The sequence below is a fragment of the Tachypleus tridentatus genome, chromosome 13 (assembly GCF_004210375.1).
Source record: "Tachypleus tridentatus isolate NWPU-2018 chromosome 13, ASM421037v1, whole genome shotgun sequence".
Lineage (NCBI taxonomy): Eukaryota > Metazoa > Arthropoda > Merostomata > Xiphosura > Limulidae > Tachypleus > Tachypleus tridentatus.
The window spans coordinates 223,056,734-223,084,406 of record NC_134837.1 but is presented as its reverse complement, the minus strand read 5'-3'; the positions used below and the strand labels follow the sequence as shown (position 1 = coordinate 223,084,406).

The following is a 27,673-nucleotide window of genomic DNA, read 5'->3' as shown; positions in this document are numbered from 1 at the left end:
AAGCATTGCTGATACTGTAAGTGAAAGCTTTTGCTGGGTACCTAGCACTTCTGCTTCTTCCTCCATGTTCTTAGCCATCAAGACTCAGGCAGAACAATCACCTCTTTCCTTTCGAGCTAATTGTCTCTTTACACTAGTGGAACTCAAACTAGGCGTTCATCGATCTGGCAGTACATCAGTTGGACATGCTGTACCATTTATCTCCTGCTTATCTTGCTATTCTTCTGATTGTTTTTAACTGGATCTGGTAGGAGAATGTTTTTCCTGATGCCTGGTGCCAGGCTATTGTCCAACCTTTCTCTTAGCCTGGGAAGGATCCCAAGATTCTTTTAAACGTCCATCCAATTGCTTTGATGAGCTGTCTCTGTAAGACCTTAGAGAGGATGGTTAATGCTCATCTTGTTTGGTTTCTCGAATCAAACAACCTCTTCTTGCCCACCCAGTGTGGGTTCTGACTACAGCACTCTACCATGGTCCACCTCATTTGAGGTGTAAATGGAGTAAATATAAAACCTTATATTTTACTTTGGCCGTCTTGCTTCCGTAAGGATCGGAAAGAGGAAGTTGCTCTAACTAGACTACGTATTGGTCACAGTTTTTTAACTCATTGTTTTCTTTTATCTGGAACTGATGCACCAGTGTATAGTTTGTGTAACACTCACATCACAATAAGCCACGTTTTACTTTCTTGTCGTTGTTATGACTCTCAACGACGACACCATTTTAAACATGTTCTATCCCAAGGTTTGTCCATAATGTTAGACAGTGTTATTGATGATGGTGACACTGTCCACCTTGGTAATGTTTTTAGATTTTAAAGGTCATTAATCTTTTTAATGCCATTTAAGTTTTTTAATTTATACATTACACCTTTTTAATGTGGCTTCCTTTTAAAAATCAGTCCATCTAGTTTGATTTGAAATAAGGAAATGGCTGTAACATTAAATAACTCTAAACCAGAACTGGAAAGGCCAACTTCAGGTGACTAATGCTGCTGTTTGAACTACCCATTAGTCATCCTGGGGAGTTGTTATTATAATTTTGCTACACGTATTTTGAAACCTTTTTTATTACTTTTCTTTTTGGAAATGGCCATAACATCAAATAACTCTGAATCAGGACTGGAAAGGCCAACTTCTGGTGGCTGTTGGTGGTTTTTGTACTTACCTGTTATTCTTCCTGGTGAGTTATGATAATTACAATTATGCTACAGAAAGCCCTTTACAACTTGAATTACTGTAGTTTTTCTCTTAACATTGTAGACTAGATGTAAACATTGGTTTTATGTTATTTATGTTTTTTTATAACTTTATTTTGTTTTACCTGAATTTCCTTTTATGAATTACTTAATTTACTTTTACCTTTTTACTGGACGTTTGGCACAGATAGCCTAGCTGCTTTGTGTCATAAAACACTAATTCAACCAACCAACAAACCATGAACAATTGTGTTTCTCATGTAATTGATTAATGTGATGCTACACTAATAATATACTTAGTATAATATTTTGACATGTTTATGGGACATTTATTAGATGTTTATATTACCATATACTTTTACCTCCTTTACACAACATCATGTATGTTAATAGCTCTTAGACAGTTACTGGCTTTGTGCTTAATTCATATGTTACCATCTGGGGTCATTTACAAAGCTATGGTCAGTAGCTTGGCTGAGTGTTGAGTGTAGGTGCACCTGTCTGCGGAGTAATCAAATTTCTGTTTTTTTATTTTCAGACTTTCTTGACAAAATAAGCACAGACTGGTCTCAGCTTAACTAAGACTTTTCAAGTAAAAACTTTTTAATCATGTTTAATTATTTTTGCTTTAATTATAGTATATATCAATACACATGAAAAACAAAACTCCATCACTGTATATAAGGAAGTTCTCTCAACCTACACAACAATAACAAATAAAATTCTGAAAAAAATATTATAGTGGTTTTCAGTACTCTCGTAGATTAGGTGAGTGGTTCTCATAAAACATTAAACATTTGACCTCTGACAAAATTACTGGGTAGCTGAGTAAGCAAGGGTAGCAAAGCCCATTAAACTGTGCTTTTGAACATCTAACTACAAACTTCAGTCATATGAATTATTGGTGCATTAGGCAATATATCTACTGGTGCACCAGTCATTTTAACATTTTAACCATTTTGCTATAGGTAGGTCAAAGTGTGTATGCCAGGACTTTTCATAATTTAATTTAAACTACTTTATTGTCAATATGTATCAGTTAGTAAAATTGGCATTAAAATGTAGATTATACTTCAGCTTTCAACATTATACAAGTTTTAAATTTTTATTTTTGAAAAAATGTACATGTGTGTGCTTATATGTATATATATTAATATATTATAAATAAATGCCAAGCTTCACTTTCCATATTGCATTGATACTTTTTGAGTCTATACTATTCATTTCAACATTTTCTGCTATCTCTCAAAGCTAGTGTAACTTTCTTTTGTATTATATATGTCACTGATTCAAACTGTCAGTTTGTGGAAGAAAGCTTCTTTTTTTTTATTTTATGAAGATTAAAACAATAAACTAAAAACTACCCACCTTGTTTCCTGATTTCAAAACTTCTCATAAATTCTTTCTGATATTTGCTTTTGTATTATTTGTAACCAATAGAAAGTGAACATCTCACTTAACTGACATGTACAAGGTCTAAAAGCCTTTGGTTAAGCAGATTGGAACATTTTAGCACCATTTTCTTTTATTTGCTTCTGTCGGAACTCTGCTTGACCAGGTATAGGAATTACTTTATGTTATTATTATGCTAGTTAGAAAGCCAGATAAATTTTAGAATATTCTATTTTTATATGAATGGAAATATTTTGCCATTTAAGCTGAAAACTGAATTAAAAAAAATCATTTCTGAGATCACATTATTGTTACCTTGATTTAGAGTGTAATTTCCAACATTGTATTGTATGAGTTCAAAATCTTGAAGACAATATTTCAGATGCAAGTAATACATTTACTTATTTTATGTGTATATTTATTTCGTATTTTTATAAAATTAACTAAAGTAAAAATTAGGAAATTGTTGTATGTACTTTGAGATAAATAAACAACATACTCGTGACCAATGACAAACACATACAAAGCTTGAGCATGGTTGTGAATTGTAAGAGGAGTGTGCTTGTTATTGAATATGTAGTTTACACAAAGCTGTTGTGCATAACAAGGAGTTCTTGTTGTTGTCTAAAAGGGTTAAAGCTCAACTATAAAGTAAAACTAAATGAAAAATCTATTAGTTTAGGCTGTAAAAGTAAATATTGGGTAATTGTCTGCTAGTGTGTGTGTGTGTGTGTGTAATTACAAGGTTTGACAAATCTGAAGAGCCTGTATAGAGTTCGGGTTGAGAAAATAACATACAAAATGTAAAGTTTTACGTAAAAAAAGGTTTGATATTTATTTAAGAAGTCTTAGATTTAAGAAAATGAAATTTGAAAAATGTCAGATTAATGACAGTATTTTTAATCTTCACTTGGACTAGTCAACACTTGGGTAAATCTTCACTTAAAATACTTGACTAAAAATATGACATTTTATCTACAAAAGACTTCTGGACTTAGTGTTTATTGAAAGTTTGTAAAATTTCTTGAGGATACACATTATGTTAAAAGGTATTTTATGAATACTCTCATAATTTTTTACATGGTGGTTACTTCATATGGAAAAAGTTAATTAAGTAGTAGTTGTAAAATGTAATCTAAACATTCTTCTGTATATTACTACCTAATAGTTCAGGAAGCAAGAATACTACCTCTTTTCAATCTCTGATTGCTTGAACATTTAACTGTTACATGAGTAGTGGCCACAAAATGTATTATGTAATGCACATGTGCCTCATATCATCATATGGGAATTTGGAAAGCAAGGTTTAGGACACTTTTTCATTAAGTAGTTTTTCTACTACCTGTTAATCCTAGCTGACTATCATTAAGTTTATTAGCTGTGGTCACTTGGCTTATGGTACAAAGTGTCTCTTGCCTCTGAATATGACATTTTTTCATTTGGTTTGTATTCTTAGATCTTTTTTTCATCACCTAAATGCTTAATCAAGTTGACTACTATATAAACACATTAAGCAACAGATGCTACATTACCTGTCCTTAAATCTTTTTATTCCAGACACTAATCTGTCTGAAATGGTGAAGGAAATGGTTTATACATTCCTTTACCAACCCTTTAACTGTTAACAGAGTAATTTATGTAGATTCACTCATGGGGAGAGGTTCTTTGGGTATGACTAAAAAGCCTTCTTACTGATCTTCCAGTTATCACCTGGTTGCCAAGGTTCTTGGTATTATTAGCTCTGGTACTTCAACAGGCAGTGGGCTTTTGAAGTTGAATAGTGCAGAGAAATGAGATATGTTTGACAGCTAGTTTCTGGTTTCTGGAACCAATTCTTTATCATGGGTTGTAGTGATGTTGGGGTTGTGTTTTCTAACTCAAAAAGGTTCACCACAGGCCCTAAATCCATTTAGTACCAACTGTCTCTTCTTCTGGCAAGGCTAGTAGACAATGTCTGTCTATGGTGTCTTCAATCCTCTTCTTTGTGGTGATATAACAAGAGCAGAGGTTGTACTCTGGCTGGCATTGGTCTTGAAAACTTCAGATGCCAAGACTACAGTGAACCTCAACTTGTGTTTTTCTTGTACCAAGGTTGACTCTCAAGAGTAGAACTCAATCATTATGGCCTCAAACATCAGATGTTGGTAGCTCCCTCACCTGTATAGGTTGCTGTAGGATTGAAGCCATGTACCTTCACAGCAACATAAAGAACAATGTTTGGGAGAGACCTTCTCTTTTGCCCAACATTTCATTCAATAGATTATTGTCTAAAGGTGACTGACTTGTTGTAGGTCATTAGTCTTTTGAATTGTGAAAAATTTCATGTCCTCAAACACATGCTTTTATAATCTTTGACACAAGTGTTCAAGTAAAGAGCAGTACATTCTTCACAGTTAATAGGAAACTCTACAATAACCAATATTCTGGTTACAGCACTGAAATTTCTCAATCTTTATCTGCTCTGTGATGTTCTCAGATTAAATATAAAATATATTCTGGAACTATTGAATAAGTCCTCCATACAGAAGATTCAATCATGACATGGAATTGCAAAGTAAAGCTGAAAATCTTAGTAACTAATGCTATTCTAAGTTATATAAAATGGCAGAACAAAGAGCATTAAACAAAAGGAAGTCTTCAATAAAACATTTAGCACAAAAACAGTGTATGTACTTCCTTGACTACAGATGGTCTTTTCTTCATCAAGTCAGAAACCAAGGTCAGGTTTGGATTGATCTTGGAATCAGAATAGAGAAAGACTTGAGTTGAACTAACAAATGAAAGGATTTTAATGGAAATAAAACCTCGCATTTACATTGTCTAGTTTTACTGATTACAACATTTTCCCATTTATGAAAAACAAAAATTAAAACACTATCTGCAACAGTTTAAATGTGTGTATTGTCATTTGTATGTTGATGACAATTTTAACCTATTTGAAACCTGTCATATTCATATCAATTTCTTAAGCATTTGAACAGTAGACATAACAGTAGAAAGTATGCTGTAGAATATCAGGATAATTTGTTTTTGGATACTTCAGTTACCAATAACAATGGTAAATTTGAATGTGAAATGTACCTTAAAAAAAAAGACATTTACGGGTTTTATTTTATTTTTGAGGGTTTTATTTCAAGTATGTTTAAGGAAAATTTACTCAAAATACTGTTTTATTGTGGTGATAAAGTATCTAGCACCTATGAGGTTTTTTATAAAATATTTAAAAACATTAATGAGCTCTTATATAAAAATAATTTTCTGATTTTTGTAATTGGTAGAATACCTTACAGTTATTTAAATAAGCAAAAACATTAGTATACCAACTGTATTTGAAGTTTTTAAATACCTTGTTATCAGTCAACCACATGTGTGATATATTCTTTAATTTTTAAAATCAGTTAGATATGTCATTAGAAGAGCATTTGCAGATACAGTTGAGATGTCTGTTTAAACCTAATTGTTTCTTACTTTATTTTCAATGACTGATTTAACTTACATTCATCATTCATAGTTCATAAATTTGCTCGTCCTTACTGTTAGCAAGGCTATATTGGTTCTACTGAAAGAAAATTATGAATGTCAGTGTAAAAACATGTTAACTTAAGATCCATTTTAAATCAAGTGTACATGAATGTGCCCTTGAAGAATGTAGCACTGTTGTTCATTCTAATAAATTGAAAATCTTACCAAGGACCAGTGATGAAGAGATCCTCTGGGGAGGAAATAAAAAGAAAGAGAGCTTGCTCATTCACAAGCATAGGCCTGAGATTAATGTTGTTAAATAGCAAGTAAACTGCTTTTATTATTATTATTATTATTATTATAAAAATAGCTATTTATTCTTAACAGTCTTCTTATCATATAAAAGCAATAAAACAAAACTGTTCTCTGTAGACTTTTGTTTACATGTATTGATACATGTCTTTTTTTATTAATATAGGTCCAGCATGTTCTGACACTGTTGAACCTATTGCTGGAGTTGCCAAACACTTCAATACTATTATCATCAGTTACAGTGCTGAGGGTGTTCTGATCAACAACAGAGAAAAATATCCATACTTCTTTCGCACAATCCCAGAAAACAATCAGTTTAGGTATTTTTTCTGGCATTTTTGTTTATGATTTGTTCTTTCATTTAAGTTCAAGAAGGTTGCACCATTGTAGTTGGTAAAGTGTATTTTATTTAGCACTTATTATAGTTTATTAACAAGACATAAATAGAAAATATGGTTTAGTGAATTTAATTAAAAAAACAAACAAACCCAGCTCATCTAAAAGAAATTACAAGATAAATAGTTTGTTGTATTCAGTTGTGATAAGCAGTACATACAACATATTAAAACTCCATACTGGGATATGCTTGTTAAATGTTTAATACAAGAAGTGAGAAAAATATAATCAAAATTAAATAATTCTGTAAAGCAGGCAGTATCACTATCTATGTAGGATTGGCTTGGATATTTTATTGAAATGGTATTTTAAAAATCTTATTAGGTCATCAGAACTTTATAATATTGTGAAGTGTTTCCTTTTATAACAATATCTATGTAATGATAGAGTCAAGTTTTTAGAATGTCTGTAAATATCATAACAAAAAGTCTGAATTTATTGTTTTTCTTCTGTATCTTTTGTATTACATGATAACTCAAAAACCAAAACTGATGTCAGTCAATTTTGCTGAGGTGACTATGGATTATCCATTTTATAAGTATTAGTAATTTAGAGAATCATAATTCCTGTGTAAACAACTTTATCGTTGTTCTTTAAACTTACATTTATTACAGAAATTTTGTGTTCCTATAAAAAGTTTAAGTACAAGGTGAAACAGGAATTGCCAGCCAATAATAAGCAAGAAATATTACAGTTGTAACTTCATTGTATTTAGAACTTGGTTATAAACAAGACCTTCCTATGTCTGTTGAAACATGCATTACAAAAAAAACAAGCAAATGAATAAATTAAAAAAAAAAAAATTCAAAAAAGATAGTAGGGATGGAATATAGAAACTATGTTTTTTACATGTGTTTTGTGAAAAACATGCAAATGCCATTCCTACTGTCTTGTTTACATTGTTTTTTAAGATTGATATTAGCCATCCCTACATTTGCTTTTTTTTAAATTTTTTCCTTTACATGTAAACTATAGCAGACATAATTTTCTGGATATTTATTTTCATCTTAATTCTAAGAAAATGATAAAATGCCCTGTCATTTTTTTTTTCATCATTATAACTATCTGCTGAGGAAATGAGTCTGGCCATAAAGTGCCACTTACTCTCCAAAATTCAACTAACTGCAAGCTTTGAAATATCTAGGTAATGATATCTTAGGCCTTTTGATGATATTTTAATGTTATATGAATGTTATAACTAAATTTGTAAAGCTGTGCCAGTTTGAAGACAGCATGACTGAGAACAATTTCTTGCTTAACATACATATCAGAAGAGAGTGATTGTTGATTGAAAAGTAATCATATTTTATCAGATTCTTAAGTATCAAATTAACAAAGATTTCACATTAAACCATTTTCATATACCTTTCAGTAGAAATGTGCATGAAAAAAATCCTTTTCCAGTATAGTTTTTGTTCTGTTAACTCTCTGGACATGGGTTAGTAAATGTGTATGTAAGTACTTTTCTTAGCTGTTGCATTCTAAATTTAATGAAATAACTATTATAAACTTATACTAATGAACTTGAGATATTAATATATTTCTTAATTCAGATTTTAACACTATGTAAGTTGTGATTTGTTAATTCAGAAGAAAGTTTTAAAAACAGTGTTTAATACTCATTAATCATATACCGTTATTACATAGAATATAATTGAATGGAGTGTACAGGTTTATATTATAACTGTTACTAAGTCATGTAATTATACAGCATTCAATCTTTCTTTCTTTTTTTAAATATAATTTTGTTTTACTGAAATGTTAGTTACAAAGTCCATCTTTTATTATCATGCCCTTTTCCAACAGTCTTTTTAATAATTTGTGAACTTTATAGACCAAAACTTCTTGGAAAGTATGTGACTTGTTACTTTTTTGTAGACTAAAAAATTATGGTGTTATTAAATTCAAATTAAAAATGCAGAAAAAAATATGCATTAAATTAATTTTTTCCATGGATTGTTTTAGAAATTAACTTTTGTTGTCATCTTTATCAAATTTTATCCTAAAAGTCAGTGAAAAACATTAACTAATCACATTGTTTTCTCAGAGTTAAGACAAAAATACATGATTTTAGAAATAAGAATCTAAAAATAATTATTTATGTTAGTTTGTAGAATTATTTAAATTATTAGCCATCTGTACTCTTTTCTGTTTTTTTTTTTTTTTCAATTTTCACCTCAAGAAACATATTTAACATACAGATCCCAGGGTAAATTTTTGAATAAATTTCAGGTTATATGCATATGCAATGAAATTAGTTTGAAATTACTTCTTGAGGATTAATTGCTTGTGATAATCTAATTGTATACATATATAAGTGTTCAATTTCGTTTGTTGAAAGTTGCTTTTATTATCATGTAAAAATTATTAATATCAGAAATAATAACCTTATAGTTAATATATAATGTACAAAGACAATTTTAGAAGTTTCTGAAAGATGTACTGAATGTTAAATATGACATAGTGCTTTCAGTTGAAATTACTTAAAAGATGTCTCTTAAACATAATTGTACTGTGAAATATAAAAAGAGAAGAAATAATGTACACCTATACTACTATTTTTGCTGGAACAGACTTGAAATGATCTAGATTTCTGCAGTTACTAATTAGCTTTACTTATTTCACACTTGCATTTTGATTTAATTTTTATTTATTGTTATGATTAGATTTGTATTGGTTTATTATCGATTGAAGTAGTTTGAAAACACAATTTATATTTACTGATCAGGCCTTAAGAGTATTTATGATATACTGTTTTGGTTTAAATTTCATACTATAGCCTTTAAGTTGGCTTTTAAATTTAATTGGTATTTTACATTTGTAGTATTCACTTTTTATCAGTAAATGTGTTTCTCTACAGATATGTGTATGTTGAGCTTTTTCGGCAACTAGGCTGGCAGCGAGTAGCTGCACTGACTGAGGATGGACAAAAGTATCCTGAATATCTGTCTCTTCTCCAAGACTTAATGCAAGCCAATGGCATGGACTTCATCACTAATCGCAAATTTCCACGAGAGCGGGCCTCTCTTAATATGACACAGTATCTTGCAGGGCTGAAAAGTAAAAATGCTAGAATCATTATTGGAGATTTCTATGACTATGCAGCAAGAGCCATCATGTGTGAAGCTTATAAACAGGTAGAAAATGTGTTAATGGTAGTGCTTAATGTAAGAAAACTAGTTTCTGTAAATAGATTAGAAATATGTAAATGATAGCATTTATTAGAAGTGAGCAGTTAATCAATATGATTGATTACCTATGAGCAGTGATAGCTTTGACTTGTGTCTCGTAAGCGAATCAGTTAATTGAAATTATGATTAAATCTTTTAATGTAATGAAAATAATCAAATAATCAAAATTACTGTTTCCAGTCTTTATTGTTTTTTGATTATTCTAACTACCCAAGTAATCTAAATATTGCCATTACTAGCAGGTGCTCATTGAAACAATTCATTGGTAAATTTCCTGAAAATAGTGATCAATAACTAAAAAAATGTGCATTCAATCCAGTGCCATGGACCACAGCATATATGCAATATGATTTATTTTTTGGAAGCCTTTTATAATCATATTTTGTCATTTCATTTATTTCAGTAAGAAAATTTGTGCTGCATTTGTTTTTAAGTAAAGGAAACTGACTGCAATGCATTGTTGGCAACAATGCTTAGATTTTGATGTAATATGTGCCTATAGCACAATAGAGTACTCAAGTCTTGCTAAATAGGCACAGTGATTTTTCCACTGGATGCTGCTGTTTTTTGTCATTTTATGAGTATCAGAAAAGACTTGTACCAAAATGAACACTTTTTGACAGTTGTCATTTCTGTAAAAAATTTCGAAAGGGAGATATTTCTTTCAAATCAGTTTATTTGACTTGGTACAGCAAAATCTTGTATTGTACTGTAATGAAGCAATGGTGTGGCTTTATATCTATCCAAATTAATAAATACAATTGTGCTATCTGTTGTGTTGAAATACAACAAGTTAACAATGTCAGAAGTGGTGATTGAGGTTTTATCAAATGTTAATGCCATCTATTGAATGGCACTACAAACACAAAGCTGTCAAAAAAAAAAAACAAGAAACTTTGGGTATTTAAGATTAAGTCAATCAGAAAATTAACTATGGTATTTGCAACAACTATGTCTTTATAATGGCAAACAATTTTAAATAAAAGTGCTTTCTTGCAGCAAGAACACAACTTTCGGTACGATCATACATGATGGTTAGATTACACCTTAAAAACTGATTTCTCAAATAAAAACTTATCTCTTAAATAGAGGATAGCACTTTTAATGTATAAAAACATTACAGTTTATATCAGTAAAATTTAAGAAAAGTTTGAGCACTGTACATTGAATAATTTTGGTTCAGTGAGCTGCATATTAATAAAGAACACAATTTGAACACTTTTCTTGTGCAGTGCTTACCAGAATATTTTTTTTTTTAAATGATCACTTTTCTAGAATGGGGTATGAATTCTACAGTTTGTAATTACTGGCACAACCTCCTGCAGGCACATGGATACCTGTATAGCTCTGTTTCTCCTCATTTATATAATATCAACATGAAAAAATAAGAAAAAAATATATATTGAACAACAAACAATAAATATATTCTGAAAAATGTTTCTCTATCAATTTTTTTCCATTCCTACATCAATCCTTTGTGATTTTGTCAAACACTCAGTGGACCAAGTCCCATTTCTTCCATGAAATTCCCTCACAAAAAGAAACAGGCTGTGAAGCATGGCAGACAAACAAAAACCTTTGGCTGTTATGTATAGATACTTGTTTGTTATTAAATACAAAGCTACATAATTAGGGGAGATGTCTTGTGATTTCAGTCTTAAGTTTGATTCCCATTGCTAATAATTTTGTCACTAACTTTGAATTGCTAACTAAAGAAATATCAGCTCTTTGGAAAATTACATGTTAAGTGACATGTAAATAAACAGTGTGAATGCTGCTTAAACTTTGCCATGGTAACTTTGTATACTTCATATTTTTTTCTGACACGAACAATATGTTTTGGCTTTGGAGATTTCTTTTAATCAAGTTTAGTATTGTTTGGAATGCCTGATGTTCTTAAAGCATATAACTATTATATAATAAGTTATAATTCTTTATAGATGCTTTTGATGATGTTGATGTCTAAAATAAGTGAAAATGTTAGCAGTATCTTACTAGTAATGAGTTTTCAAAATAAACTATTTTGAAAGCAGGCATCTCATTTATAAATGCTCTAGTTGTCTTTTTTACATATGATTATAAGTAATTCAATGTTAAATAAAAGTTTGTTTTTAGCTCTTTCTATTTTTATATCAATTACAATACTAGAAAAAAAGGTATAAACTTGCAACTCATTAAATTATGATTTGACTGAGCTAATCATTTACAGAAGATATTAATGTTATTTTCATTTTGATTTATTTAGTTTATTTTAGAACCATATGGTCAATATTGATTAATCCAGAATACAAGAATATCATAATGGAAATCTGTGTGTAAAAAAGATATTGAAAATTTTGTTAAGGTTACAGAGCTAAATTTTAAAATCATTATCCTGTTATCATTGTAAAATTGAAGTATTATTATTGTGGAGAAGTTAAAACATTGGTGTTGCATATTTTATTACATAATTCATCTTTTACAGTAAGAAAGAATAATTGTAAAGTGGATATGACATTTTGATCACTGATGTAATTATTTTCAAGTACACAAATTTTAATGGTAAAGTGTTAAATATAACAGTCCAACAATCTAACAATGCATTTAAATTTTACAATTGATAGTGGTTACTTATGCATGTGCATATCAGTGTGAGTGAATTGACAGTTTGTTTTGGTTATGGTTGACCAGAAAAAGCAAAAAATAAATAAGTATGAAAATGTAGAAATGTTATATGAAATATTTGCACAAGTTTAGGAATGTCTGAGGAAATAATGATTGAAATCATGTAGAAATGTGCCTGGGTATTTTTTAATTGAGATTATTTGATTTTATTAATAAAGTTTTCCTGATATTGTTTATGTCAAATTCATGTTTTAGTATGATTACATTCTGTTTCTCTTCATATGTTTGTAGACTTGGAAAGGAGTTTTTGAAGTTCTTTTAACCTAATATTCAAGTTACCTTCTGTTTCACTTATGTGAAAGGCTGGGAAATTGTTACATTTTAATTTGAAATTGTTTTCTGGTTGGGTAGGTTCATTATGTAATTTCCTCGTGTGTAATTTCCATTCTGTGGATGAAAATCAATCTAGTCATTATGCTCAGGTTATATTTATGTGATAGTTGATTCACACTTGTAATAGAAGTATGTTAATTGCCACCAGTAGGTTCGAACTGATAGGAATTTATTTGTTTTATATAGTTTTTTTCAGTTTGTTTCTTTATTAAATGCATCTTATCTGTATTTTTGTAAATTCATTAATACTAAATGTAACTACTGTAGCAGGGTAATGGGTTATGCTAGTAAAGCATTGAGTTAACCCTCACATAACAGCTTGATATAATATACACGAATTTGTCTACACATTTGCACACATTGATATTGTAATAAGTGTGTATGTTATGTAGGATTATAGCTTTGGCTTATTGACTTTGACAGAACATAGAACCTAATAGTAGGGTCTTGTAGAAATATGCTGAAAGACTGATTTTAGCAACTTTAAAGAAATATCAGACTTGTAGTTAAATTAATGGATTTTTGTTCTTTCTGTTCAGTGCTTTAGACCTTCCTTCAAGAATTTACAATATTAGTAGTATTATGGTATTGTTATCTTGTAATATAAGTAATTCTAACATTAACCAAACAATTGTTTTTGTACTTCATATTGACATACATTGTATGTGGTTAATCCATGCAATTCAGTAGTCATATTCTTAAAGTGAAAAATGCATACACCTAAAATTATTCCACCAGTTGAACAGAAAACTATTTTGAACTTGCAAGGTATGGGTCAAAGTGTGAAATGTTTGACCCATGATTGATTAATCTTTTTTTTTCTTAACTCTTTATACTTGTGCAAAGTTTTATATTAATATGTTAAATTAATTTTTGTGTACTGATTAAGACCTACTGTACAGTGAAATATATTGTCTGGTATTGTAAGTAAGAAGCACTGAATTTGTCTTTAGGCTTTAATCCTTTTAGATGAATCCTTATATGAAGACATTACTTCTAATAATTTCATAGTTTAAGCATGATGCTGTACTGCTTCCATATTTGTAGTCTTTATGGCTGAATTCAATTACTTATTCTGCATTAAAGACATGCATCATAAACCCTTTTGCAACGGAGTCAATAAAATATATACCAGTTTGCCTATACGTTTGCACACATTACATATATGCACTATAACTTTTGATACAGCATGTGTATCTTCACAAAATTTAATAGAGTTTTAGTAAAGATTACATGTATATAATATACCAAAATTCTGGTTTTTTAATGAAATTTTTTACTAAATATTTGTTTGTGAAAATAGTCTTTCATTACTATAGAGCAAAGTGATTTGATAAAAATAATAAATAACTATTTTTCATTTCAAAAATCTCAAATCTTGTTTGCATAATTTCTAACCTCCTAAATACATTTCAAGTGTTTGTTTTCAGTAAAACTTTATATTGTTATTTTTTGTACTCTTTGGAGTCTGTCACTTGATCAACCTTGTAAGCATCGTAAAAAGATTAGGAAATAAATATCAATTATGCTTTTTTCATGCTAGAATGACCACATATTATCACACAAAGTACAAATGTTTAGTCTAAGTAGCTTGAGTCTCATAATGCTATATATTTACATGTATATTTATCATTTTTTATTACATTGACAATCCAGTCATGTCTAGCTAACATTACATAACCTGCATTAATGTGCTACATGTGCACTCATTATGTATCCAGTAATATAAAGCTGACCTTTTGTCTTTCCTGTGTTGATTGTTTTTTGGTGGACTAGTATCTTATAATATGCACATTTGAGTTTTTATACATGCATACAGATTATTACTATGTAGAAACAAATTATTAAACTTTTTTTATCCAACACAAAACAATAAATCAAGAAGTAAAACAAACAATTATCTCTTCTCAGAATGACCTTTATACTTGGTTGCTGCTGGATGTAGATTGCTAAGCCTTTTAAAATTTTGTATGTGGAGGATATCAAACAATTTGTTTAGGTTTTATATATACATTTGGATAAAAAAAATCATAGATAACACTGATGCCATAGAATTTACCATAATTTATCAAGCATGGTAACTAAGATATATTTAGATTTTAAAAAATATGAAACTTTGAGCAGACTAAAGATGCAACCTACCTCATTGAAATCTTATATCAAAAGAATGCTGAAGCCTTTTAGAAAATGGCAGAGAAATCTGACTGGGGACATTATAAGCTGTTTATTGGTTATTTACATGTCACATACTGTATTAAGCATATATAAAGGACCATTTTCAAAAATGGAAAGAGGTGAACAGGGCTGCTGTGTTTGATTCGATTACATAAGCCATTTCTCAGGAAAATAAAAATATATGAGGTTCTTAGTTGATATTGTACCTTGATAATATTAGTAATTTGAGTTACTAATTTGTACAAAACTATATATTTAGTGTTTTGACATCACAAAGATTTAATTTTGAACAGTCCTGCATTCAACATACCACATGGCTCACTCAAATGTATATTTAGGTGTGTTCTTTTAATATTTAGTTTTAAATTAAGAAATTAATACACACACACACACACACACACACACACACACACACACACAAAGTAAAGTTTGATTCCAAACTTATTGACATAATTTCATAAAATATTAGTTCAATAACATTTTGAATGCAAGTCAACAAATGCGATAACATGCCCTTTGACCTGTTACCCATTGTGAAAGGGTTATTGTATTAAATATTTACATAGCATAACAGAAATGCATTTGTATCTTTCAAAATTAAGTAAATCAGGACTTTGTAGCATTTGTTTTTGGAATAAAATTGGATCTAAAATTCTCAACTAAAGCTTCAAGAAATAAATGCCAAATATCAGTTTGATTTGTACATGTGCAAGCAATACTGAATAGAAATGTTCAGTCTCAGCTTTAAGGACTCTAGAATTTTACATGTATCATAAGGCACAAATTTTGTTATCAATTTAATGAAACCTTTTTACCTCTATGATTCAAAAGCACCATAATATGACATTATCTCTGATATGATTGGATCAGTAAGACCCAGTAAGATGTCAAGTGAAAACCTGCATCGAATTTTAAAATTTAGTAAAAATATTAATGATAATTCTTTTCAACTCAATATATTATGGCTGATATTGTGACATTTTGGTCTAGTTTACAAAGAAATGAAAATTCTTTCAAATTTCATACATCTGCAGCTCCAAAGAATTGCTCATAAACAGTGCACATATCAAATATTTTTACTTTTGGTGCCCATTCAAAAGTCTAGATTTATATCTACTAAGAAAATAATTACAAAGAACTACACTATAATTTATAAAGCTTAATAACTAAGATTTATTCAGATTTTGAAAAAAATATGAAATTTTGAGCAGACTAAATACACAACATACCTTTTATATCTTTGTTCAAGAGAATGTGGTAGCATTTTCACAGATTAAAATGGCTGAGAAAACCACTAAGAAGACATTCTAAGCTGTCAGTTGGTTATTCACGTGCCATATATTGAAGTAAGTGAATATAAAGGACCATTTCCAAAAATAAAGAGCTGAATGGGGCCACTGTATTCAATTCAGTACATAAGCTATATTTCATAAAAAGAAATATACAATAGAATATATTTTATATTATGGCTTGTCAGTATAGGTAATTTTAGTTCCTAATGTGTACAAAATGTGTTTAATTATATAGCTTTAGGAATATGCTTGTCCACCTTTAAACAGTTTCTTCTCCTTGTTTTATTTTTGGAATGAAATATGACTAGAGCAGCATCACCTGCTAATCATATTAGTATCCAAAAATTAAAGAGCTAATAGTCTATCCACAATTTCTGTCAATATGTGTTCAGACCTTTATTGGAAATTCAGAATTGTTTCAGGTCTGAATATTATATCCTGTTTTCCCAACAATAATGTTATTTATGAATCATGCTTCCTGTTATGTAGGGATGCTTTCATCAGACCAACTATTAAAATACTTGAACACTTAAAGGAACATTTTGATCCTAGTTTGAAGCATAGTGAATGTGATGTGGTCATGATGTATGTGAAATGTCATATGTACAAGGCAACTACATTGTTTAAAATTTAGAAACAATGAAATACTTATTCAATCATTAGTAACCTTTTATAACATTACTGTTTAGTGTGTAAACTTTTCCAGTCTTGTTATTCCATACAATTCATTATTATTTATTTGTATGCATGTTCATAACAATGTTGAGGTTTTAAGACTTCCAAAACACCATTTGCTGTTAATATAGCTATTTTTCAGTATCAGCTTTTACTGTCTAAGTATTGGTCTCACATTGTTCAGTCTTTTATACCTCTTTTAAATGTTTTTGGCAATATCTAATTTGCAAATTTCTCCACCCTCATCAATGCATCCTTTATCCTAATACTGCATATAAACATTTCACTTAGAAAATGTTGTCACTTTTATTCAACAAAGTGTAAGTCATGATTTTTCTGATGAAATGTTGTCAACTCATTATGGATTGCTACTTTCATGCTGTCTTGTGAATTTGAGTATAATTATAATTTAAAAAACAAATTAGGCATGATATTTCCGGTATGAATTCCCTTATTATTGTTATCAACAAGATAGCTAATCCAACCTCACGTATTCCTTTTTTGGTATTTAATATCTCTACAGTAGTGAAGGGGGGGTATTTTTGGTTGGAACTGTCCATGTTTTTATCCACTAAGGCTTCTGCAGTTCCTTTTTTTTTGTTGTTGCTGTTGATGTTTGAGTTTTTTGCATGTTTATAGGACTTTCTCTTTCCACTTAGGTCATGCTATATCCTGGTAAGTCCTTTCTTTCTTAGTCTCTGGCAACTAGGGAAAGGGATGCATCCTCATCTGCAATTCTTTTGCCATCTATTTCTCACATCTGCTATTGATTATAGTCTAATTTGTTTTGGTTTGTCAGGACTTACTGTTGAATGATCCACTTTACCTCCTTTTGTTTTCATTGGGATCTTTCGATTTTCTTTGACTTTTCTTATTTACTTAGTAGACTAATTCTTCATTGAAATGTATCACTGTTGTTAAAGAAAAGAGTGTAGCATTGTTACAAACAGCTGGGATATTGGAATTTAGTCCTCTATTTATTAAATTAATTCTTCATTAAAATATAATTGTCCTTAGTTTCAAAAATATTATTTTCAGTGCTGTTATAGTGTGTAAATGTATATATCTCAGTGAAAATTAATTCATTCCATTATTAGCAAAACAGATTCTACAACATTTACTATTTGGCAAGAAATTGACGAAAACTTGTTGTGATAGTGACACTAGATGTCACTTTTGCAGATGTTAAAATGATTCTTAAGGTGGAAATCAAAGTAGTATAAAAACAAAACAATAATACTGTAATAATCTGCAATATTTTAGGATTTCATTTTTCAAATCCATCACAAATAAAAACTCTAAAATATTTAACAATGAAAAATTTTATAAACACCATATGCTAATGTGAGTTGTTACAAATGTAAATATAGAATCTGAAACACATCAAAATAATTCAGTTGTCACACAAGCATGTAAAAACTTTCATTTTTTAACACATGCTTTTACAAAACTGTAACAACCAAAATCCACCATAACACACACTTTTCTTTTACATGTTGCATCAAAATAATTAATTCACATTCCGTATTAAATTAATATTCAAAATGGAAATGAGTCGCCTGCAGTATTTAATGCCAAACATAATGTACATTGGTATATGGGATAGAGAATACCTCTGAAGTCTAAAGCTTATACATTTGTTTAGAAATAATGAAAGACACCATCATGTGTTGCAACAATACTGTGTGGAGTGTATGCTTTTTCAGGCAATGTAGTATTATTTTACATGTTCATAAGTTTTTATAATAATTATGGAACTTTAAGTATTTTACCTATAACTATGCTGTTATTCAGATGGTTTGTAACCAAGGGAAATTAATTATTATTTTTGTTTGAGAAATACATACTTAGCCAAGGTAAAAATGTTTGAAAATTGTTAGGGACTACATAAGGATGATTGGGATATTTTTATTATGTAAATAAACTCTTGATAATTTTGTTACACCTACAGCTTAGAAACACAAGAAAGTATGCAAAAATGTGACATGAATTTAATATGCATATATTTTACAATAATGGCTGAAATGAACTGTGAAACATTTATGCTGAGGATCAGTGAACAAACAAATTGTATATATTAGCATTACTACTTATTAGGACTTGTCTAAATTACAAAAGATTGCAGCCAGTTTTTGTTTGTTTTTTTTCACTTTTTTGTGCTTCCTACAACATACATGAAGTAGAGCTAGTGATAATTATAGTACTTCTGTTTGTATAAATAGGCTAATGACTTAACACATGTTAACAGCACTACACATTATTGATTTGTTAGAGCATTATAAAATATAAGTAAGACAATGTTTAGTAAGGAAAATAAACTTATGAATTTACCTTTCTAATTTATCACATTGTTAAAAGGCTGGTATGAAAAAGTGGATAAATAATACTACTCCAGAATTTGAGGAGGAGTTCCAGAAGCCTTAGCATTTGCCTCTAAGATCAGAAAGTGTAGTGTTCCAGACATGCTATACCTCTCACAGATTCTAACGGGACACAAATTAGAAAGTAAAAGTTACATTGTTACAAACACAACACAGACAAATGTAAACAAAACAAGCATTATAGTTTATTTCACATTAGTGAATAAAGTAATGCAAATTATAAATTAGAATGTAAAAAACAGGTGTTACAGTGTACATTTTTGTCAGGGATGGATACAGGGCTTTGGGAGAAGTCTAACTAAATCGTACAAGCAATATTTGTAAATTTACATGTCACTTTAGTACTGTTACATATGTAGGAGGGTTTGGACTCACTTGCAACATTCTCCCTAGATCCACACCTTATTATGCAAAATTTACAAAATAAATCTTAATTTAAGAAAATTGAAGGGGGCCAGACCCACTCTCCAAGATCCACCCCTACTTGTACAACACTAAATAATAAAGTTAACAAAAAAAATTGCAAATATAATGTAAAAAAAAACGATGAATTTTTTATGAACAATTAATGTGTGAAGGAGGAAAATCATTAAACTTTCATAGTCTGAGTTTTAGCTCATGATGAGACTGATGCTGTTTTAATTTTTAGGGTATGACTGCCCATAATGGTTTCCAATGGTTTTTGCCAAGATGGTTCACTGCTAATTGGTATGACACTGACCATTACAATAGCCAGTCTAATCCTCATAAAGAATACATTCCCTGCTCTACCAAACAGATGTTAGAAGCCATAGAGGGCCATATGAGCCTTGCCTATAAATTCTATGGAGAGGATGATGATCTGATGCAGGAAAGCTTGAAAATCAAAGAATGGAAGGAAATTTACAACAAGCGTGCAAGGTTTCCAGTGAGTTGAAGTTTCAGGGTATATTAGATAATGGAACAGTAAATGGTAACTTTTAATGCTTTTATTAATATGCAAATGATATTTAAAGTAGTATTAAATGTTTTTTGTTGTTATTTAGTAATGTGTGAATATTTTCTTATGAAAATCACTCCTGGATAATATTGTGCAAGAAATGTAACATTATTTGTCTTGGGTTATTAGGACCGGGACATAAGTCAGTACGGAGGCTATGCTTATGATGCTGTGTGGGTGTATGCTTTGGCATTAGACAGCCTTTTTAAAGAAAATCATAACTATATTGCTTCTCTTCACACAAAGAAAACTTCAGAGTAAGTGAAAAAAAATATCCAATTTTAGACTGTTTTATTTATATTCTTATATTTAACCCAGTCAAGATGTTAAAGGCCATGTCTTTGTGTTTGTTTATTTGCATTCAAAGTTGTATTGAATTACTATTTTATGTATTTACGTCAGTAGTTTTGATATTAACTTATAGCATATAACTGAAATTTTAGTATTATGTATCAGTTAATTTCTTAATTTAAAAGTAAATATTAAAAGAACACACTTAAATGATGATTTTTGCATGTCACATAGTAGGTTGAATATAGCATTGGTTTAAATTATATACCTTTGATGTCCAAATACAAAATCTATAATTTGTTTGAATTAGGAACTCGTATTACCAATACTGACAAGCTAAATTATAAAATAACAAACTTCTATCTCTTCTATATGCTGAGATATTGCTCATGTTTCAAAACACACACTGTCCCTACTCACCTCTTTCCACTTTTTGAAACACTTACTTATGTACATGTACTTCTGTTTATCTTATATGAATAATCAAACTAAAGCTCAGAATGTATCTTAGAACAGTTGGTATGGGTATTAACACTTTTACTGATTAGCAGAGAACAATGTTTCGACCTTCCTAGGTTAACCTGAAGATGACCTAGAAAGGTTGAAATGTTCTCTGCTTATCAATAAAATGTTAATACCCATACCAGCCATTATGGGATACATTTTTATTTCAAATGGGTTTCTCATCATCAAGTGAAGCTCATAATGTCCCTCTAGTGGCTCTCTGAGCCAATTTGAAATATTATTACATCAACTTGTCCTTTCAGTCCAAGATTTCAAGCTGGTAAATTGTCTTTAGTCAACTCAGTTTTATTTTTTAGACCCAAATACAGTGTAGTTACTAAGATTAATAAATTATAGTGGAATTTATGGTATTGATGTAGTAATTTATGATTTTTGGTTATTTCAAATGTATATATATATATATATATAAATTCTTTAAAAATTATTCCACATTTTCCACATATGAAGTTTGATAGGCTTAGCAACCTATGGCAACTACAAATGAGTAAGCAGTTTGTAACTAAAAGAGGCAATAGTGTGCTAAACTTCTTTATATACTGTTTCATGTTTGAGAAAAACAAAAACTTTAAGAACTTATTTGTAAATAGTAATAACGTGCATACATATGTAATATATTATGGATGAAATACGAGTGTACTTTACACTAAAACACAGCTACAATAGAGTCACTATGTAAAGTCCAGTTTTATATTCTTGGATATGGTGATGTGAGTGCACTTGTGCTATGTCAATGCAACTTGTATAAAGCTAGCCAGATACTGTTGAGAGGTCATTATAATAAAAAAATGAATAAATATATAAATAAATGTGTATAATGCAATGAAAGTTAAGCTATTTAGGCAAAAACATTTGTGCTTTTGTGTTGTAATTTAGTCATTTTAGAATGAAAAAAGCATAATTAATATTTTCCTAATTTTTTATGGTGGTTATAAGGTTGATCAAATTGACAGACCCAATAAAGTATACATAAAGTTTCACTGAAAATGAACATTTGAAATGTATTTAGGAGGTTTTAGAGCTTACACAAATATTGGAGAGTTTTGGGATGAAAAATAATTGTTTATAACAAACAAATTACTTTGCACTCGGATTAGCAACAAAATAGACTGTATTTTCATAAACAAATCTTTTGTAAAGCAAAATTCAGAAAAAAATTTAATATTTTGTATCTAAAAATCTACTACATTTTGTGAAAGTACACAAAATGTACCAAAAATTATAGTATGAATAGTTGTGTATATTATACCAAACTGTTAATGTATATTGTCATAATTATACTTTGTGTACTTACCTTTTGTAATGATGTTGGAGTTCATATCTTCATCTTATTTCAGAAAACTGTTTGAGAAATATAGTAGCTATTAATGCAAACAAGATTTTACAATCTATCCATGAAATAATAGCATGAAATCATAATCCTGACTTGTGGGTAAATTGTTGATAAAGCAAAATACCTTTAATATTTGTCTTTATTTTTCCTTCTGAGAATATTCATATAGTGAAGGAATTATAAAATTGTAAAGCTGAGGAATACAATCACAACAATTAATTTAGATTTTTTTAAATTTCTTATATAGAAGGTTTGTGACTCTGATAAACCAGACAGACTTTTCTGGTGTGTCAGGAAGAGTAAACTTTGTTGGATCTAGTCGATTGTCAGAACTTGATATTTGGCAGTGGTATGGACATAGAACTCATCGAATTGGTACATATTACCCCAACTCAACCTTTTCTGGCTTCCTAGAATTGAATCAAACAGCTATTGTGTGGCTCACACCTGATGGGAAGAAACCTACTGATGGTGGAGAAAGTGAGTGCTTAGGAAAAATTATATTCTCTACTGAACTAACCTAATATTTGCTAAGCAATAACTTTATCATGAATATTGAAAGAAATATTTTAGAAATTAAATGTGGTTAAAAGAAAAGCTTTATATACTTTGCAACCTTTCTCATCTAGATATCTTGTATAATACAATAGGACTCAGGAACCAAGTATGTGTTATGTCAAACAGTTAGTAATATATTGCTTTCCTCTTTTTTTGGTTTATTACAAAAAACAACAATGATTGAATAGAATAATTTCATGAAAATATTGAGTTAATGTTACCAATTAATACTTCAATTGTTTTAACTATTCAGTAATCAAAATTACAATTAAATCAATTAATTTCAGGAAGCCAAGTAATTGAAATTAGTATATTTGATTATAATTGCTTTTCATTATTCCAGTTATTCAATAGCCAAAATTATTATTATATCAACTGTTACAAAAATAATCAACTAATTGAAATTGGCAAGTTTCAATTATTACTATTTTTGATAAATCCATCCATCCAAAAAAAAAAAAAATATATTGCCATTATGTAGTTGTTGTTGAGCACAAAACTAAATAATGGGCTGTCTGTGTTTTGCCTGCTACAGATATTGAAACCTGACTTTTACATTAAATTTTTGTTTTTAACTGTTTCATCTAACAATAATTGATTAAAGAGCTTGACACCCACTTATAACTGCACGGTCTGTTTTATTATTTTTCCAAATATATACAGTAGTAATGTTCTTTAATAAATATTTATCTTCAAAATAGCTTTACAATGTGTACATGCTTAAAAATTTTGTTAACCTAAAGTTTTCTAATTATAACAATTTATTCTATGATTTTTGTATTGTAATGGTATTGGGTATATACCATTTACGTTTGTTTACCACCAGGTGTCACCGTGTGTCCTCTAGAGAGTTTTCGTCAGGCTCTTGGAGTTAGTTGTGAGCTAACTATTGTTATAGCCAACCTTATGGGTTTTACTCTTTTTGTCCTAATTATGTTTACTGGATTTCTTTTTTTCAAGCACAAGTAAGTCCTACATTTCTTAGAAGAACTCTTGCTTACAAGTTTTAGTTGATTCAAATTTAATTTGAGAAAAAAGAACACTGGATAAATTTTAATGTGGTAACTTACCTCCTTCCATACAATAGCTATTCAAGTTCAGTGCTATTCTCTATATGCAGAATTATTTTGCATGCCACAAACCTTGAAATTTCCACCTGTCCCTTGATCAGTGTGGTTCACTGCATTTTTCGTGTAAGTCATCATGTAATAATCTTCCACCAGAAGGTGTTCAACACATCCTCCTGACCCATGTGAGTCCTTTATTCAGTTCTAACTAACGTCTTATGCAGGTGTTTCATTTTCCACAAATTTTTTATCTCATTTTTAAATATTGTTTTCAAGTTTTTAATAATTTTTTCTACAGTTTCTCCACTGTATTCTGTGGTAGAGAAAACTTATTTTTGTTTTGTTTTTAGTTTTTCATGCTGTTTCTCATAGTTATGAACTTAGAATTTTGTGACAGAGGCTTCAGGTGTGGGAATCTTGATTGAGGATTTTTGGCCATTGTTTGAAGTTTACCTGTTTTTCTAGTGTTGCCTGGAATCTTCCTGTTGCTGCAGCAAAGCTGTTCATGATTAGGAGGATTTTGATAGCAGTTTTCAAATCCTGTACCTTTCTTGTTACCTTGTTTTCCCTCCTTCCAATTTTAGAGTATATGCTGTGCATTTCATTTCTCAACTGAGGGCTCTTGTCAGCCTGATTTTTATTCAACCATGGACTTCTGATCATTATGTATTGGCTTTGTTTCAGGCCTTAGATCTCCTTGTCTTCTAGCAGTTGGAATCATTTTTGCTGTTTAAGGATAGATCCTGTGAAATCTATATGTTTATCCCAAGCCCAAACTTCCTGTCGTCGTCTTCACCTTCCATCACTCTTTTTCCACATATCTTCATGACCAGTGGATGACTCTTCTCCATGGGTTTCTTTTTGGAAATATTTCTGAATCTTTTGTGTCATATGTGGAATCTTCAAGGCAATACTTAATCCTTTCATCTTTGGTTACTTGTTTGTCTCACCCTGCTGTCATAGTTCACACAATATGTACCTATTTCCCATCTTTCACCTTTCCAACCTTTTCCATTTTTATACTTCAGATATCTGTTGTACTCTGTGCTACTAACTGTTCTTGTGACTATCAGGTGGTGTTTGGCCCAGTAAGGGCATGTTTGTTTGAATGTGTTTACCTGTCACAGATATTCACACCTAATCCATGGGTTGTCAGGGGTTTGTCAAACAAACTTTTTTCATGATTCCTATCACTACCTCCTTTCTATACAGCTTCAAGATCCTTTCAACTGTCTTGAGATCTAATTATAAGTCAGCATCTTTCTTATGATCTCTCATTCTACCATTGACTGTATGTTGGTTCCCAGTGAGTGATTTTTTGATTTGAGCAGGACCATTTAACACGAATTTTTACATGCGTTACCTATGATTCCTCATACTACCTTAGTCATAAGTTTTTGCCTCATATGCTCCACCTTGGTATGATGGGTTATGAAGGTTGATGTTGCAAGGATTTGGTTTGATTTGCCCCAGCTCTGTGGTTGTTCAGGGTATTGAATGGTTATCCCTGCACTCCTACTTCTGTGCATTATGATCTAGAGGATGATATTGGATGGGGAAATGTAGTCCATCTAGCACTACACTTCAGTGAGGTTTATTATTTAAGGCAGATGTTTCGCAGAGTGGCACAAGTCTAATTGGTTTTGGATTTTAAGTGCACAACTGCAGTGGCATGTTCCTTCCTATCATTGTTCAGATGTTGAGTTCCTGGATGGTTGGTGTTACTTATGCATTTGTGCAAGTGCACCCTGTTTAGTTGATTGGTATGTAATTTTTCTTTCTCTGTTCTGTTAAACTTCAGGTCGAGATGATGCGGACTCTCCTTCTACTACAAATTGTAATATGTATGCCTAGGAACCATACATTCAATCTTTTCTTGGACTATGATTTTGGAGATTTCAGTTGGATGTGAGGTCAGGCTCACTAGGATATTTTCTCTCATTTATTGGATATACTCTTCCCAATTCATGATAATTTATGCAACACAGACTTCCACTCTGAGCAAAGAATATACCTGGTACAGAAGTGGTGTTCCTCTCAAAATGGGGATTTACACTCTGTGGGTGTTATACAGATGATTTTGAAGGATACTTATCTACATCCCTTGCACCATTCCCTCCACTTTATTATGTGACTGGAGAAAAAGTACATTATGAGAAGTTATTATTTTCCTACAATGAAAATATATTTCTGACTTGTATTTACCTCCTCTCACACTTCCCAGCCTTCCTCCATACTTAAAACTGGTGCTTAACTTCTGCCTAACCTCAATATGATGGTTAGGTAAAATCAAATAGTGGAATTCATGTGCATTAAAAGGATGTTGCACTTCTTTTAGTGAAAGATTGTCGTATAATACATTATGTGCGAAGATGTTATGAATTACATTGATTGTGGGGTAGGTGTGAGTTTTAATACTTTTGAAATGTAAAACATTTTGCACATAGTAGGCAGCAATAAACAATAATAGCTATTATATGAGTAGAGATATGTACCTGTTGGAAATATATTTTTTGGTGTAAGAAAATAATAACCTTTCCTTTGTGTTGACTTAATACAAAAAGTTTTTCTTCCAATGAAATTTTGTGTTTCAGAAGTAGTACAAAATCAGTCCATATTTACAAATAATCTTTATGATAAGTTGCATTTTTATGATTTTATGTATATTGGTTTAATGGTAAGCATATTAAAAGGCTGTAAGTTACGGTTATACATTTTATGTATAAGATACGAAGGAAAAGTAAAAAGAACAGAAGCCAGAATGAGAGAATTGGGACTGATGGATATGAATCACTTTTCTGCTTTGGATGGCTGGGAAATTCCAAGGAACCATATAGTAATCAATCGTAAACTTGGTGAAGGAGCATTTGGAACAGTATACGGAGGAGAAGCTTTTTTAGATGATGGATGGGTGGCAGTGGCAGTAAAGACATTGAAAGTAGAAGCTGATGTTGAAGAAAAAGTAAGTAAAATATGATTTAAATTAGCTACTTTATTGGAAAAATGCTTTTTTATGATGTGAAAAGTTAAATGATACATGTTAGTTTATATATACCATACTAATGATTCCTTTCATAAATCAAATAACTTGTTACTCATTTAATATTGTAATTCTCAAGATGAATGATATTAAAGTCTCTATACATTAAATGCTTCTAACTTTCATCACAAAATTTGGCAGCCTTTCACATATAAAAAATTATATTTTTCAGTAAAATATTTTTGTTAAGCTAAAATAAAAATTTGTCTGTGAATATATTGAGTATTTGTTTTGAATAGGCTGTATTCAAAGTGATTTTAATATTAGGCTACTTATCCCAAAAATATTAAATTTCCTTTTTATAATCCCTAAAACTTTCTAAATACATTTGAAACGTTTTTTCAGTAAAACTTATATTTTATCTGCTATTTTCTCTACTCTATATGAGATTGGTCAATTTGACAGACATTGT

General features: G+C 30.2%; 1 protein-coding gene across 1 annotated transcript in view; it reads left to right on the top strand.

The window, feature by feature from the left end:
* The window catches only part of LOC143239183 (uncharacterized), a 123,425-nt gene that overhangs the window by 80,811 nt on the left and 14,941 nt on the right, over nucleotides 1-27,673 (top strand). Inside the window, exons 9-15 of the mRNA XM_076480048.1 lie at nucleotides 6,531-6,684; nucleotides 9,621-9,897; nucleotides 20,121-20,378; nucleotides 20,580-20,707; nucleotides 22,844-23,076; nucleotides 23,981-24,119; nucleotides 26,949-27,183. Coding sequence (XP_076336163.1) covers nucleotides 6,531-6,684; nucleotides 9,621-9,897; nucleotides 20,121-20,378; nucleotides 20,580-20,707; nucleotides 22,844-23,076; nucleotides 23,981-24,119; nucleotides 26,949-27,183 — 1,424 coding nt within the window. The remainder of the gene's footprint in view (nucleotides 1-6,530; nucleotides 6,685-9,620; nucleotides 9,898-20,120; nucleotides 20,379-20,579; nucleotides 20,708-22,843; nucleotides 23,077-23,980; nucleotides 24,120-26,948; nucleotides 27,184-27,673) is intronic.